At 41.3% G+C, this 17,170-nt stretch overlaps 1 protein-coding gene across 1 annotated transcript in view; it reads right to left on the bottom strand.

Moving 5' to 3' along the window:
• Positions 1-3,397: 3,397 nt before the first annotated feature.
• mrpl11 (mitochondrial ribosomal protein L11) overlaps positions 3,398-17,170 on the bottom strand; it is a 61,266-nt gene continuing 47,493 nt past the window's right edge. The window contains exons 4-6 of the mRNA XM_004545627.5: positions 9,876-9,969; positions 9,340-9,499; positions 3,398-3,620 (exon numbers count right to left, since the gene is read on the bottom strand). Of these exons, the coding sequence (XP_004545684.1) occupies positions 3,506-3,620; positions 9,340-9,499; positions 9,876-9,969 (369 nt within the window). The 3' untranslated portion in view covers positions 3,398-3,505. The remainder of the gene's footprint in view (positions 3,621-9,339; positions 9,500-9,875; positions 9,970-17,170) is intronic.

The raw sequence follows: 17,170 nt of genomic DNA on the forward strand, positions 1-17,170 counted from the left end.
TGCACTTGTGTCGTCATAGTCAAGCCCCCCTGTTCCTCCCTCAGCCACATCATCATCATCATCATCATCACCATCATCATCCCACCATCCCTGCCTCTTCTCCTCCCTCCCCCCTTTCGCTCTCCTCCATTTCTTCCCCTGGAGCGAGTTTCGCTCAGCAACAGCACTGACGCACACACATGACGAGACAGAATGAGACACTATCTGACTCACACTGACGCACACACTTGGCATCGAGGTTTTTGCATGCACGCTGGCACACACGGTTGGCCTCCCACTTATGATGATGCACACGCACACACACATAATAGTAGGCATATGACCCCCCCGCCACCCCTCTTTATAAATCACAGTAGCCCACATTCACTGATGTACCTGCAACTCTGTCAGCGCTTGGCGTGGTGTAAGACTCCATATATAGGCATTCCTGCTCAAGTGCTCTGACTGAAACAGCCTCCCATCTATTCTCAGCTTCTATTCTGAAGGATCAGAGAGGGGAGGGCTGGAGAGAGAGGGGAGACAAAGAAGGAGTGAGCAGAGGCTAAAATTAGAGGTACAGTACGGAGGGATATGGGACAAACTGTCACACAGTGGAAAAAATGGACATAACCAGATATGACAAAACTGAAAAATAACAAACATGCAAACATCCATTTGCTGCTTTCTTTAAATCATAATACATATATGATTATTTATATAAGTGAATATGGATGGATGGATCTTTTCCTTTCAGGTCTCACTATCAGTGCCACGAAGCAGAAAAAATAAGCCTTTAATGTACACGTTGAAGCACAGGCTTAAACATCCACCCTTTCTCTGCAAGTGAACATTTTGTTCCACTAGTACCTGCTGCAGTGTTGATGATGGAGGTGAGTGGAGGGAGTACAGCAAAGCTAACTGCTGCTATCTCCTGGCAAAGACAAGCACTGCAACAAGAGGAGCATGCTGTGTAGTACAGTATACGCTGTGGATGAAGCCATGCGAGAAAAGAGCTAATGAGGAGAGAACTGTTTTATATTTCAAGCTAAATTAACCAAATCAAATTCCAGGTGCAACTAAGATCCAATCTCCACTGTTTAACCTGGAGTATAGACACAGCTAATGTGAAACTGGATGATAAGGGTGGTCTTATTATTGCATTATCACAGATTAAAGAGTATACTTGGATACCAATATCTTTGTGATATACACTGATGAGCCACAACATTAAAAACTTGTTATTATTATCGCGTTGAGCAAAGAGAGATGTCACCTGGGGGAATCTGTGGTGTTTGGGACTGCCAGCAATAGGCTGTTGTGGGTTGGAGGGTGGGGCCTCCACCGATCAGCCTAGTTCATCATATATTAGATTGGGAGTCGACCTGGGAAGTTAGGAATCTAGATCCACATCATCTCCACTGCTTCTTGGTGGAGATATTTTCAGAGTCACCATAGCAGAGCAGAGGGAGGTCTCAGCCTCAGTGGAGGGCTTTTTGGAGAAATGTGGTTATTTGTTAAAATAATATCAATATTAATCCCAGAACCCAATTAGAACCATTCAGCATTGCATGATATGGAGTTGCTCTAATTATTATCACCTCATCGGTGATCAGTGTGTGCAAAATTCACGTATAAAAAAAAATACATAAACAAGCAATTACTCCTCTTCTAGCAACAGCCAATGATTGCAACTGTTGATCATTTCTGCAAGTAACCATGTTTATTTCTACCTGAGAATATACCTAGTAATTCTTTTAATTATGTTATTTTTTTTGCTTTTGATCAAAAAACATGAAATAATGACATTTGAAAAAACAAAACAAAAAAACAACAACAATTGCTAGTCTCCAAATACAGCTACAGTGTACCCCTGTGGTCATAAAGGTTCAGGAACAATACTCAGGTAGGCTGTTAGTGCTAACGCCACTCAGTATTAAGGGGTCCAAAGTGAGGCAAGAAAATATCCTCCGCACGATTACAGCACCAGCAGCCAGAACCGTTGATGTGAGGGAGGACGGCAGGATGATGCAAGGCTTTCATTCTGTCTTTGCCAAATTCTGATCCCACCATCTGAACGTGACAGCAGACTCATCAGATCAGGCAACGTGCTCAGTCTTTTGTCCAAGTTTTGGTGAGGCCATCCAAATTGTAGCCTCAGTGTCCTGTTCGTATCTGACTGAAGTGGCGCCCGGTGTGGTCTTCTGCTGCTGAGGCCCATCTGCTTCAAGGTTCAGCATGTCGTGCATTCTAAGAGGCTACATACCTTAGTTGTAGTGAGCAGTTATTTAAGTTTCTGTCCCCTTCTTATCAGTTAGAAGCAGTCTGACCTCTGGCATCAAGGAGGCATCAACCAGAGAACTGCTGCTCACTTAATATTTTCAGTTTTTCAGACCACACTCTGTAAACCTTAGAGCAGGGGTCCCCAATCCCAGTCCACGAGGGCCGGTGTCCCTGCAGGTTTTAGATCTCACCCTGGGTCAACACACCTGAATCACATGATTAGTTCATTACCAGGCCTCTGGAGAACTTCAAGACATGTTGAGGAGGTAATTTATCCATTTAAATCAGCTGTGATGGATCAAGGACGCATCTAAAACCTGCAGGGACACCGGCCCCCGTGGACTGGGATTGGGGACCCCTGCCCTAGAGATTCCTGAGAGTTATGCTAGTTTATCTTGATTTGATAGAATAAAAATGAGGATAAAGTAAAGTAATAATTTAGGGTTTTAAAACATCATAAATAAGCAAAAAAAAAAAAAAAAAAAATCAAAGTAAAAGGTCTTAACTTTAAATTGCCTGTTATGTTCCATGAGCAGTTCAACAACACAGTAGTCGACAAATAAGTACAGATAAACGAAAGTATTCCTCATATTTTACGAGCTGAATAATTATAATTTTTACTCAAATTATTTGACTGACAGTTACACCTAACGAGCTGTGTCAGCACTGGCAGACCAAACACATTTAAACAAAGTTTAAGGAGTTAAAAGTCATTAATTTGAACAACAGAAGTTTGAAGAACGATAAGATTCGTCTGAAAGTCAATAATTCTCTCACCGCCCGAGGTCCCTGTGATTTGTGCAATAATTAATGTGCTGAACCCCTCAGATCCCTGATAGATAGAAAAACATTTGAAATGCGCAGGAAACCATATGCACAACCTGTCAAATACCCAAACTGCCTCCAGAAGTGTTAATAATAGATAATAACATCAAAGAGACTGAATATACAAATCCTTCCATGACAGAGAAATTACATTTTCATTAGATGAGCTGGAAGGAAATTAATCATGCGGGCTCGTAAATATTTTTAAAATCTAACTGGGTGTTGTTGCTGAAATGTAGGCGATGTAAACGCTTAAATTAAGCTGTATGCCATTAAAGGGAAGTTTTAATATCAGAAAGACAAGGAAAGGGTGTCGTGTAACACGTTGTGTTTATTAAGTTCAGACACACACACATTAACAGTGTTTTTGCATGAATGTATAAAATGAATATAAAGAGAAATGCAGGGATGTTACAGGACTTCATTTCTTCTTGCCCGCTAAAGCTTCGGCGGCAGCGGCTGCTGCTGCCACAGCGTCCGCTTTCAACTTCTCCTCTCGCTGCTCCAGGAAGACTTTGTACTCATCAGCTGATAGACTGGAGAGGAGGATGAGGAAGAGAGAGAGAGAGAGAAAAGGAAGATTGGAGATGAGGACAGAGATACACCCTTATTTTTTAAACTTGACAGGAGAAATCCTTCAGCTATCTGCAACATTAACTCCAAACCCCTTTTTGTTTTCAGTCCCCTGAATGAAAGAGCACCGACTTCTCTCGGGGCTCACCACAATGCAGCAGTGTTCAGCAACCCATCCAGGGAAAATTTCATTGTACAAAAAGGCAGAGATACCAATTTCTTCACTGACAGTACTCCCAATAAATCAAAATGCACTGCAGCCACGAGACAAGTTAGGTTCTAAGCAAGGGGGAGAAACTGATTCTGGGAAAAATACAGCACTATTAGCTGAAGTAGAAATGGAAGCGGCAGAAGCAGATGATAGAGCCTGAATACTAAACTACGTTATAAAAAAAAATATACATGAAATGCTGTGCACGTCATAAATGATAAAGATCTTGAAGGATAAAAAGAAACGCAAAGCGAACAGGTTTGTGTCGCTTCGTCTAAAAGCAATCCAAAGCAACACGTACAAACTCATAACATCCCATTTTTTCTCTGATTTGGCACTATATACTACCTCTACAGTCACTATAAACGACACGCCGTGCTTCGGCATGCTGCGTTTGCAGTCAGTATATGGAAAAATAAACACGTTTAGTCATTTTATTCTAACAGAAACCTCTGCAGCCTTGGAATCAAACTTTCATCCCACACAGGAAACAAATCACTTCTCTCCAAAGGTCTACTAGTTATTTTGTGTTTTCAGGCTTGTTTGCGGAGCTTTTTAATGACCGTCCACACTTCTCTTTTTTCCCCCCCGCAGCTGTGGGCAGCTCCTCCACCGCCTCTCTGAACTACATTGTGGGTGAGCCCATTAAGAGCACATTGGAAAATCAAGGGTTTCTGGTATGCATACTGACTTTGAGCATATTTTGCTTTCATAGTGTAATCATACACACTCAGAACCCAATTTGCAAGTTAACCCTTTAACACCTGGAGCAAAAACTGAGCGTTTTAACATGTTTCTCTTTGTACTGTAAACTACTAACGCTATTTGTTTTCCTTAAGCAGTGAATTTGTAATTAGAATTTAAACAGAAAACAAAATGTAATTGATTTAACTATCACACCAGATTGTGCCTCTTTTTTCACTCAAACATTTGGGTTTCACATTTTTCACTATGGAAACACCTTTGCGCTTAAAAATGAACTGCTACCGCCCTAACCATGTAGTTTACAGCAAGAAAATTCACTTTCTTTTAACATCGACTCTTTACTTCCATGAGGAAGAAGACAGCTTGGGTGGCACAACCCAATAACTGGTTGTGCCGCCCTTGGTAGCAAGAACTGCCATCAAGTGTTAGTGATGTCCTACAATGGGTCACTCTTCTTTCCGGAATTGTTTTAATTCAGCCACACTGTAGCGTCGTTGGGCACGGGCGGTGTGTTTAAGCTCATACTAAAGCACCTCAGTTGGATTTAAGTCCAGACTTTGGCTAGGCCCTAAGTCATTTTATGTTATTGCCATCCAGAGGTGGACTTGCTGATAATTTCCTGCTGTGTAACCGTGTAATGCCTGCACATTCTCCTTGAAGTTTTTCTGCAGAATTCACATTTCTGGAATTTACAACAAGAATTCCAGGTCATGAAGCAGCAAAGCAGCCCCATACCATTACACTACGACCACCATGACTGTTGGTATGAAGTTCTTTTCGTGAACTCAGTTTTATGCCAAATGTAACAAATCTTCAAAGTTCAACTTTTGGGAAAGGAATAATTTCCCAAAAGTCGTTGGGATCATGAGGATGCTTTTTGGCAATGATAAGCCTTTGTGCTCTTTTTTTGGTCAGCAGTGGTTTTCTCCTTGGACCTCTCCCATGGAAATCAAGTCTCTTCCTTATTGTTGAATCATGAACTCTGACCTTAACTGAGGCAATTTGGGACAACAGTTCTTTAGATGTTGTTCTGGGTTCTTTTGTGATCTCCTGGAGTAATTTTGGTAGGTCACTGCTCCTGTGAAGGTTCATAACTGTTCTGGGGTTTTTTCATTTGTGGATAATGGATCTCACACTGTGGTTCACTGGAGTATCAAGACCTTAGAAATGACTTTGTACCCCTTTCCAGACTGACAGGTGTCAAAGACTTTGCTTGAGTTTCTTTAAATTGTGACATGATATGTTTCTTTTTGAGATTTTTTAGCCTCCTTCACTTTGTCAGACAGGTTCTATTTAAGTGGTTTCTTTATTTAAAAAAAATCTGGTAGTAATCAGTCCTGAGTGTGGCAGGTGAAAGTGAACCCAGCTCTCTAAAACAACAACAAATTGGTTAATCACAATTAACTAATGAGTTAGCAAAGAAGAAAGAAGTTGTTTTTTTTCACACCAGGTTTAGATTTAGCAATCATCATTTAAAAAATGCATTTACTCAGGTTATCCTTGTCTGATATTAAAATTAGTTTGATGATCTGAAATATGTATTTGGGACAGACATGCAAAAACCTAAGAAACCAGAAAGGGGGCAAATACTTTTTCATCGTAGCAGCAGCCAAATCACGTCAGTCACAAACATTCAGAATAAAAGATCATAGTTCAGCACTGAATGCCAGGTGTGATGTGATACACTGGTTGTAGATATTGTATAACAGTGTTAAGTATTCAAATGATAACCCTGGAACCCTGCTCGATTTATAGTTTTTAACATTTTAGCATATTAGCAGGCTGTTTCTGCACATTTTTCTAATTTGTCTTAATGAAGTCTAATTGTGTAATGTGCAGCTGCATTAGCTCGATACTCATTATTAAAGGACTAGGGGCTTTTACAGGTCCGTGCAATGACTCACCTCGCACTGCAAGAAGGTCTCAGGTGTTGGGTTTCAGTATGTCTAATAGCCAATCAAAAGCACTCCAAAAACAACCCTACGGTGACTGTTTGGAGCCACTGCAAACAATGTTCACAATGTCTGCTGTCTCTGTGTGTCTGACAGAGTCAGTCTGGCATCCAGTGGCCACATTTACAGCATCCACAGACTCTATAAAATGATGTCCACCTTGACATTACCCACTGGTGTTTGAACACTGGTTTTGAAGCCTTGAGCTGAGCATCTTTGTTTTTATGAGTCCAGACGTCAAACGTGAGGGATGAATCTAACTGAGAACCCGAGGAAACCGCAGACTCATCCAGCAGCAACCTGTCAATCACCAGGTAAGCGAGCGGCAGAGCACATTTCGCTTCATCGTCTGTTTTCCTCCACAATGGGACTTTAAATTTACATGGAGCATTAAATAAAAATTCAAACTCTTGATTAAAACGATAAATTTCTTGCATTAATGTACTAAGCTATAAAATCAAGTTTGGAGTATCCTGCGAGTTATTTTTTTAATCATCTCATAAACACAATTTTAACAAAATCAGAACCTCTCTCTGGGTTTATATCTTTAGCTGCATTTTTTCACAAATGTTGGGATGCAAACATGTGCGAACGTTGTCTGGTCTTAATGTAACTGCATATAATGTTGGACTTCATGTGTTCTGGGTGTTAGAAGGCAAACAAGCAGCTTAGAAGGAACTTTTTGTTCTCTGGGTTTTTGGAAAACAAAAAACAAACTGTATTAAGCCGTTAGGATTATGTTTAGAGTCTGCAAAAGTTACCGCTGATAGTGTTATGATGTGGAGTCTGAACCATGGAGGCTTCCATTAGTGACCTCTGTCCACATCTACTGCCAGCACTGAGCGCTGCTTCAGTTGTTTGAATCTCAGGAGTATGATGAGTGGCGGTCGACTGAGAGGACTGATGAATATCTACCGTGATAAGTGAACGGATGCTGAGGCCGTTTTGTTAGAGTCTGAAAATGTAGCGACAAGAATGCACTTCAAATTGGAAGGAAAACCGTTTCATTGGGTCTTTGATTGTGTTATTGTAGCGGCTTGGTTTGTCTTACAAGACAGCATGATGTTGCTGAAATCCTGCTTAACTGCACATTTCTGCCTTTCTCTATACCCCCATATGTTACAATGTTTGACTGGCTGTTGGACTGTCGTGTTGGCTGCTGTTGTCTTTTATAACGTGGATGCTAACAAACCCCCCCCCCATCCTAATAAGTAATAGGGTTATTTTCTCATAGTCTGCTATGTAATCTAAATTAGTTTCTCCAAACAGATGAATCATTCCCTTCAGGTCATTAGAAAGACTGAAGGTTGAGCACGAGTTTAGCTCACTGGGTGAGTAGGCGACCACATGCCTCTTGGCCGGGTTTGAGTCCAGCCCTCGACCCTTTGCTGCATGTATCCCCTGCTCTTTCTCCCACCTTCCTTTGATCTTCACTGTCCAATAAAGGCAAAACTGTCTAAAAAAGTAAAGTTTAGAAGGAATGCAGACTTTTCTTCAATTCGGACACTGCGGTAAGGAAACATTTCCTACTTATAAACAGTGTTTCCTGTTCTCTCCAGGTTGCAAACACCCGATTTCAGATTGCTGATTGCTTTTTCACTGCTGTCTCTTCAGCTTTTATACTGGGCCAAGGTCACAAACACACAACTGTCAGCCAACTGTTTTGGGAAAAGGCAATGTTCTTTATTCATAAGTTAATGTGAGCTACAGATTGATTTAGTGCAGGGTGATGCACAGGTTGTATTACTCTGAAACAAAACCCAGCTTTCCATCTTTTCCATCTGTGTCCTCACAGTGTGACCAATGTCGCCTCACTGAGGGGGTCCTCGCACATCTTCCTTGGTTCTGCCTGACGTTATGCGAGTATTGAATAGAAATTTTCCAGTGTTTGTCATCCGCCTTGTCCAAAGACATTAAACCCAACAACATACTGGAAATTTCTGGATGCTCTGTAGAAACCTTTTAACTTTCATATCCAGATCGCTCTGCTTCTGTGAATGCTGGTTGCCAATAAACTGATTCTTTTCTTCTCCACCCACCTTTGCACACTGGAGATGTTATTTGTTATACAAATAGAAGAATTACCTGTGTGTAAACCAAATACTCAGGGTAGATTTAATAGGATGTGGGGGCCTGTTCTTGATATATTACCTCTCACAAGCAATGAGCTTTACTTATTTCTTAACCCAACAGTGTACGGAGTCCTTCTTATATATTTTGGTTATTTTCTGTTTTCATAATGTCAATACTCCGTATGTATTACCATCTGGCACACTCTTGTTTGTTCACTGCTCTGTGTCTGTTTACGGCAAAAATAAATAAATAAATGAAATGAAATGAAATGAAATGAAATAAGGATAAGGATATCAGTCTGATCCTGTCTGAAAAACCTAGATTCGGTGTTGTTGAAAAACTGCTGATCTTTTTAATTCCCTTCTACATTATCCTGCGTTCAGTTTGCCGTGCATCAGTGGGTTTGCACTGGATCCTAACAGGAGGAAGTTTGGAGGAATCTAGCAAGAAAGGATCAGTACTCTGGATGCATTTCACCCCACTATGTCAACAGCTTTTCTTCATATGTTTTCAGAAGTTTTTCACCTCACAGCAAACTGTGGGCAGTTGAATTCCCAGAACTGAAAAGCTCGGATGAAGACTTAAATTCCCCTGCCTGCTTTTCTCCATCTGGTACTCTCACTCTTGTTCAGCCTAACACTTGTTGGGATTTTTTCACTGCACTGAAACATTTGATTTGTGCTTCCCGATAGCTCAATAAAATGAGATTAGAAGTACACCAAGTACAGAATTGGTACTTACTTGTTGACAACCTTAATGCCAAGGGAGCGAGCTGAGCCGATGATGCTTTTCACAACCGTCTCAAGGGAGGCGTTCCTCATTTTGAAGCACTCGTCCTGAGCTTTCACCTGTGCGATTTCATACACTGCTCTGACGGACACCATCCCCGCCGTCTCGTGACCTTGACGCACACACAAAACAGAGGGCGAAGCATAAATAAAACAATATAAAATTCACTACATGCATCAAGAAAGGTTGAAGGAGGGCAAAGCGAGTTGGAAATCTGTGTGCACAGGTGAGTACGTCGGCGTTGCAGGAGTCAGCTGAAGGTAGCTTGAAACATAAAACGTGAAAATCCATAATTCTCTTTCCCTAACACACCATGTTTGCCACTTCCCACCTCTGCTGCAGCGTTTCCCCATATGTCATGAATTTAACATCAATCGCAGTAAAGCTCAAATCCGAGTCCATGAAGAGACATGTGTCCAGAACAGGATGCGCTCAGCAGGTGAAAACTTTAGTAAGAGCAGATACATGACTGAGGCAAGACCTCTCACCCGTCTTTCCAGCTCCTTTTGCAATTCCTGCCGCTTGTTTGAGGAAGTAAGACACCGTGGGCTGGCCGATCGTCAGGTCATACGTTCTGTCAGGCTGAGAGGGAAAAAGAGAGACAGAGGAATCAATATTAACACCCATGAAACCCCTGAGAGTGTGAATACATGAGATTTTGCAGAATGTATAAATATTATTGTAACCAAGATTTTAACATCCTGATTTTGACCCTATATTCGGTATTGCTTTGTGCTTTAGGACAGCCAAAGTACATGGGACAGTGTTTAACAGAGATCATAATTATTATTTCCCCCAAATTAACACCAGTGTGTTTTCATCCCCCTGGAAAAAATAAAAATACTGGCACCAAAATCCTATGTCACCCCATTCTTGAGTTATCACATTCAGAAACTCTGAGATTCAAACTCGTCCAAGATTTTTAGTAGATACAGCTACAGTTAGGGCTGTTCGATATAACGATATATATCGGATGACGATATAAAAACGTCTATCGTTTCATTTTACGCTATCGTTTGTTTCGTGGTGTCGCAAAATAAACTGTTTACGGCAATATTTTTTCATGGTTTTGATGGTCACTGTAGTGGCTATATTAATTTCTTAAAGTTCTCTCTTTCTCTTATATTTTATATAACCACACTATGGACGCACACGCGCCTGTTTTCATGTGTTGTGGTTAGCAACAACGACGGTAACAGCATCGCGTGTCTGCTTGTTTATGTTCCACATAAACCTTTCACAATAAAGCTCAAGATCCTGTTGAGACTTTTCAAAATAAACTGAATCACGTGAAAGAGCAGCCGTCAAGTGTTAGAAAATAAACCTTAGACTCAAACGTTAGAACAGGCTTTTCCCCGCAGCACGTCGTGTAATAAATACTCACAAAGAAAACGGCGGCTGTTACAACTTATGTCTAAAAATGTATCGTTTCATGCATCGGTTAAAACACTCGACTCCAGCTACATGAGGCGCAGCTGGAAACACTTCCCGCAAGTCGAGCTGCCCGAGATTCACAGAATTTACAGAAAATGTTCCATTTTTGTGATTTATATCGTTATCAGGACGATAGAATTCTTATATCGGGATATGAGATTTTGGTCATATCGCACAGCCCTAGCTACAGTATCAATTTGAAGCTCCTACATCACCTTGTTTTTGAATTATCACAAACTTGGATGTTGGCAGGGCGATGACATTAAAACACAGTACAGCCTTTAACAAGCCTAAATTCATGAAACGACTTCATGCAGCAAGAGAACTTTAACCATGATGTTATGGGATATGCACAGCCAAAGCCCACAGGCTCGGCCAAAAAGAGATTAAAGCTGCCCAGGACATGACTAACACGCGTCTACTGAGCGTCACTGAGGTCAGCAGAGACATTGTGAGTGAAATGGCACTTAAACAATCATTAATAGAAAGAGAGTTCTCTCCCAATCCAGAAAACAGCTGAGCAAATTGGGTTGTTTCAATGGCACAATGGTACAATGGAGGGTCATGACAGTTTCTGCTGTGACGTGTCAGGTACATTCACTGGTCAATTTATTAGGTACACCTTGCTAGTACCCGGTGGACCCGTTTAGCCTTCAGAACTGCCTTTATTCAGAATTTTGGTCCATATTGACATGATGTGAATCTTCTATCCCATGCCATGGTGACTGTGGAGGCCATTTGAGTACAGTGAAGCCATTATCATGTTCATGACACCAGTTTGAGATGATTTGAATTTTGTGGCATGATGGGTTATCCTGCTGGAAGCAGCCATCAGAAGATTGGTGCACTGGTCATAAAGGGATGGACAGATGGTTAGAAACAATATTTAGGCAGGCTGTGGTGTTTGTTACTAATGGACCTAAAGTGGGGCATGGAAATATCACCCCAAACGTCTACAAGGCAGGACAGATCCACAATTTCATGTTGTTTGCACCGGCTTCTGACGCTTACATCTGAATGTTAAAGCATAAATCGAGACTCGTCACATCACGGGCAACATTTTTTCTTCAATTCTCCAATTTTGGTGAGTCTTTGTGAACTGTAGTTTGTTTCCTGTTCTTAGCTGACAGGAGTGCCACCCAGTGAGGTCTGCTCATCTGCTTCGAGGTTCCACTTCTTGTGCATTCAGAGATGCTCTTCTGCATACCTTGGTTGAAATGATTGATTATTTGAGTTGCCTTCCTACCAACTAGAAGCAGCCTGTCCATTTTACTCTTGACTTCTAGCATCAACAAGGCATTTTTACCCAGACTGCTGCTTCTCACTGGGTATTTTCTCTTTTCAGACCATTATCTGTAAACCCTACAGACAGCAGTGTGAAAATCCCAGCAGAACGGTTTGTAAAACACTCACACAGCCTGTCTGGCAACAGCAACCATGCCACACAGAAAGTCACATAATTCACCTCTCTTCATTTTCTAATGCTCCGTTTGAACTTAAACGAGGTCATCTTGACCACGTCTATGTGCCTAAAGCACTGACTCGCTGCTCCCTGACTGATTAGATATTTATGTTAACGAGCAATTGAAAAGGTCTACCTGATAAAGTGGCCGGTGATTGTGACCTGACATCATCATTGTGAGGAGCAAGAAACTGGTTAAAAAAAATTTATTTTCATGCACTGGACTGAACATTTTCATGCAGAATAATAGGGGAGGTTTTTGAAGCGGCCTCCTGGGTTTTGCAAACATCACAGTCTAATTATTTTTTCAGAAAACGACTCTGTGAACTGAATGCGTGCTAATGCATGAGGAGCACAAATTAAATCTAATTGCAGCAGCTGAGCTAACATTCACAGCAGCTCGTCGAGTTCGAAAACTCTTTCCGACTCATTTTGAAATTAGATTTTGAGGTAAGACGTCAGAAGCAGCTCTACCTTCCAGCGTGACTCTTTAAAGTCTGCTCTGAAGCCGTCACCACGCATCACGAGAGCAACTCTGGCGGAGAATTACGACATTCTTCTAATTGGTTTGAACGAACAAACAGATTAACCTTCTTAACTCAGATAATTGAACATGGCGGATAATCTTCAAACACAGTCTTGAGTCATTTGGTTTCCCTGTACTGCTGAGTTTGCTGAAAGTCTTAACGCAGCAATATAAAAACATAGCTTGGTCCTACTTCTCACAAGATTAGGACTTTTCTGGAAATTCAACTTAAGGCCCATTAAATTGCAAAAAGTTAAAAAGCTTTTATTATCACATGAGTAAAGCAAAGATAATCGCATATTAGTCGATCTTCTTCGGGGTCTGGAGGCAGTGCGCTTCATGTTTTAAGGGCGAATTAATTCACAGTATTAATCCTACCCTGTGGATTTGAAGAATTTACATTTTCTTTATTCCACAGTGAGAACCTTTATTTCAAATAAGATGTTTTCAAGGTTATGATGTCAATTACTGCACCGATCAACAAGGCAGCTTATTATTTTGTCTTTTTCTGTTATGGAAAAAATTTATGCCATAACCTGCTGGTTCACTGTGAACCTTTTAATGCCTCAGCTGCATTAGAATAAAAGTAGGACAGCAACCTCCTTGCAACTAGGAAGAAAAATTTTATGTTTTTTCACATCCAGCCACCGATTGCAAGTAGCTGCCGTGACCAACTAGTTACCCAGAGCTCGAGCATGTAACACCCTCAACCTTGAAAGTGGCTGACCACTTTCAATCACAAGACAAGCGCACAGGTCACCTGATAGGACGGAACCTCAATCTCACTTTGTATTTCTGCTCATCTCTGAATTAGGGTTTCATATTCTGCATTGTTAGACTTTAGCTTTCTGGTATTTCTATATCTTGTTTATTGCCTTACACAAGTTCCTTTTGGAGTTATTTCATGCCTTCATTTGCAGAAATCTTTAGGTTTACTTAGTAAAAGCCCTTTAGTTTTCCCATTCTGTTCCTCTAGTCTTTGTATTTTTGTCTCCCCTGTTCCTCGTTCAGTTGTGTCTTGTTTAATTTTGGTAATTGTTGTTCTCTTTATCTTGTGTTCCGTTTACGTCCCTCAGTCTTGTCGTTTCTACAGTTTTCAGCCGTGGCTTCCACCTGTTATCTCTCCTCTTCATCATCTCTGTCTCCCTCTGTTCGGTGTCGCATCGTCTGCATTATCTGTGCGTTCCCAGCTTCTGTATCATTCAGAGTGCTGTCTAATTTGTAAACACATTGCCAGCACACTGTGATCAATCTGAGTCAGTCTGCAACAATGTGCACGACTTGCGTTTGGGGATTTGATTCAAAGAGTTGCCGATTGGTCATATTTCCGCATATAAGCCCGAGTGCTGAGCGCCTGTGTCATTAAATCGCAGACCTGCAGGGTCTGTGATGCAGTTTCTGAGGCTGGTGAATTTCTATGTATGCAGATGGCAACACATTTGCAATTTTTAACAATTTATCACAGTTAATCACCGCATGAAATTGCCAGTTTGACCCAATTCAGGCACAAACCAATCTTGCTGGCGTTTTATCGCAGTCTTCGAGAGTGGTTGCATCTGGTTTTCGAGGCAACCATTTCAAAGGCGAAATGATCGCAAGCTGGTCACAATAAACTTTGTTGCGTCAAGTGCAGTGTTAAACTCTCAGGAGAACTGTGATGCTGGATGCAGCTGTAATAAAAACTTTGTATGAAGTTGCTGCCTTGTGTGAAGAATGCAAGTTTATATTTTAAGAAAATGTTCTATTAGAATTTTCCCATAAATCGGGCTGCATTAGTTATGTCTTCAGCTTAAGCGTCGCTGTTCTGCAGCCTTTCGGATTATCGTAAATTAATCTGACTTCAGTCACAGGCTACTTTTCATTTGTGCGACCTGCATGAACCAACGCAGTAAAAACACATTGTGTGAGGACAAGCTTTTGATGATGATGATTAACAGACTGGTATTCCGATAGATTAGATTTCCACTCTTACACTACAAAGTCAATATCCACTGTGTTCGTACTGTGCCGACACATTCTGATACTGTATCTCACCCACGGACTTTCAACATGCGGACTGGAGCGAGACTGAATCACTGACCTTCCGATTAAATGACTCAACTCAACAACATCTGCCGTCTCATTACTAAGCAGTCGGATTCTCCAACTTTCTCCTTCACACCTTTTTAACTTGATGAAGTTTTCCATCAACGGCAGAGGAAAAGTGATTAGAAGAAGACATAGGAGGGGATTATTTGGACTATTCCACTGCAGCCTTAACGAAAATGACCCTACTTCTCACTTGCTTTATGATCTCGGCAAAAATTTCCCTGGCGAGTTTATGGTCTCAGGTGTAGTTTCAAGTCTTTTTTTAGTGCAGTTAAGATGTACGGTTGTAATTTATGATCTCTACCATAATCACAATGCAGCCACGATTTAGGGCAGGGTTACCTTGGGATTGACAAGTTGCTCCCGTATGAGTCCCTTAGTTGTTTATGTACACATCCAGCAGATACAAAGCGTATTTATTGATTTGGAGACATCTTTCAGGCCATTTGAGGAATTGGGAGTCTTTTTTAGCTCTAGTTTAGCTCCACCAGCTCCTCCGGGGGAGTAGCTGACTCTTCATCCACTAAATGCTCCACTATGTTCAGCTGATAGTTGCTAACAGTGACAGTCTGCTGCTGTTCGGTGCTGGGCATCTACTGTTCAGTGGATTTTTCTGAGCTGTTTCACTGAACATCCGCCTACTGTGGCATGAAAATAACACAGATGAGCTGAATCAGAACAGAAAAAGCCACTGACCAAAACAAAGAGCAGAGGGGAGTGCAGTGTCGGGTGATATTTCTGTGTTTATTTATCATTTTCCACAGCTTTCACATCCCTTGTGCCACTTCATCTTCTTTTTACATGAACTAGACTCACTTAACTTTGAAGTAATCTAAGCCATCTGCATGAGGCGTTTCCATTTTTCTGTCTACTATGTGCGTGTTTAGCCGAGTGCTGCTGCACATCTGCTCCCGAGCCCCATGTGCTTACCCTCTCCGTCCTCCCCTCAGGACCAAAACAAAAATAATTTCTTCAGCCTCACTGAGTCATTCTGACCCTGCTTTTTTCCCCCCCACCAAATTCAGATTCATTCCCTGGTTGGAGGTTTTTATTAGCTAGAATATGACAGCCAATGCAATCATTAAACCATCTTGGGAGAGTACTTTGCATCATCTATTTTCTGTCACATAAAAATTTAAACAAACATGAGACAATAAAGTGCAGGCTGAGCTGAGAAAACACCGCGGAGCAGGTGATTTGTCATCGGAGACATGTTATCTCGCACGATATGACCTTTCGATGGAAGGAAGATCATTTATTCTGTGGAAAAGCTGTTGGTTGTAAGAGTTCAATTAGCTGCTGTTGTTTCTGAAGAGAAAACACCTGCTCGGGGATTTTTCTGACGAGCAAAATGAGCAAGCAGAAAATTCAAAGATGGATAATAAAGAGGGGGCGGGAGCAAAGGAACAGCTACTGACGTTTAAGGAGGAGTTCGGCATTTTGGAGAATATGGTTATAGATAATATAGAGTCAGATGATCAGATTTGCTGGTTTTGCCCAAATAAAATCTAAAACTCATTAATTAACAGGATTTATGTTGTTTGCTTGATCTCGACTAGGGCTGCCACAAACTATTATTTTGATAGTCGACTAGTCACCGATTATTTTTGCGATTAGTCGACTAATCAGATCATCATCCTTTGGACGCAAAACAGCTTATTGCACCAGCATGCATCTGCTCTTATATAACTATCATTAGCTTACAGCTTGAAGTGTTTACGGTATGTGCTAACTAAAAATAAAGACAAGATGATAGTTTATTAAATTTTAATGAAATTTGCAGATTGTTTCGGTGAAGTTTAATAAACTCAGCCGTCTGCTCCTTGCTATCTAAAATATAACAGGACACCGGAGTAAATTCTCGAGCATGAATGAAGGACGCATTTCTGGGCCGCATTTGTCGGAGTCTTCGAATTTGGACAGTCTTTGTCGTGCCGCTGTAACGTAATCGGCCTACAAATGCTGGCAGAGAAGGATGCGGTTCCTGAACTTGGACACAGCTACGATACTGGACACAGCGTCTTCTTCTTCGGGGTTTAACTGGCATCCTTGTACATGCAGTGCTGCCATCTTCTGTTTCAGTCCGTTAATACACTGCTACTGATTCCTTACAAAGCTTCAAACGACGCGTCGACTATTAAATCAGTCGTCGACGATTTTGATAGTTGACGTAATCGTGACTAGTCGACTAATCGTGGCGGCCCTAAACTCGACACACATTTTGCAGTGGTCACTGAACCAGCCATTGACTGTATATAAAAGATGGTGACAGA

The sequence above is a fragment of the Maylandia zebra genome, linkage group LG2 (assembly GCF_041146795.1).
Source record: "Maylandia zebra isolate NMK-2024a linkage group LG2, Mzebra_GT3a, whole genome shotgun sequence".
Classification (NCBI taxonomy): Eukaryota; Metazoa; Chordata; class Actinopteri; order Cichliformes; family Cichlidae; genus Maylandia; species Maylandia zebra.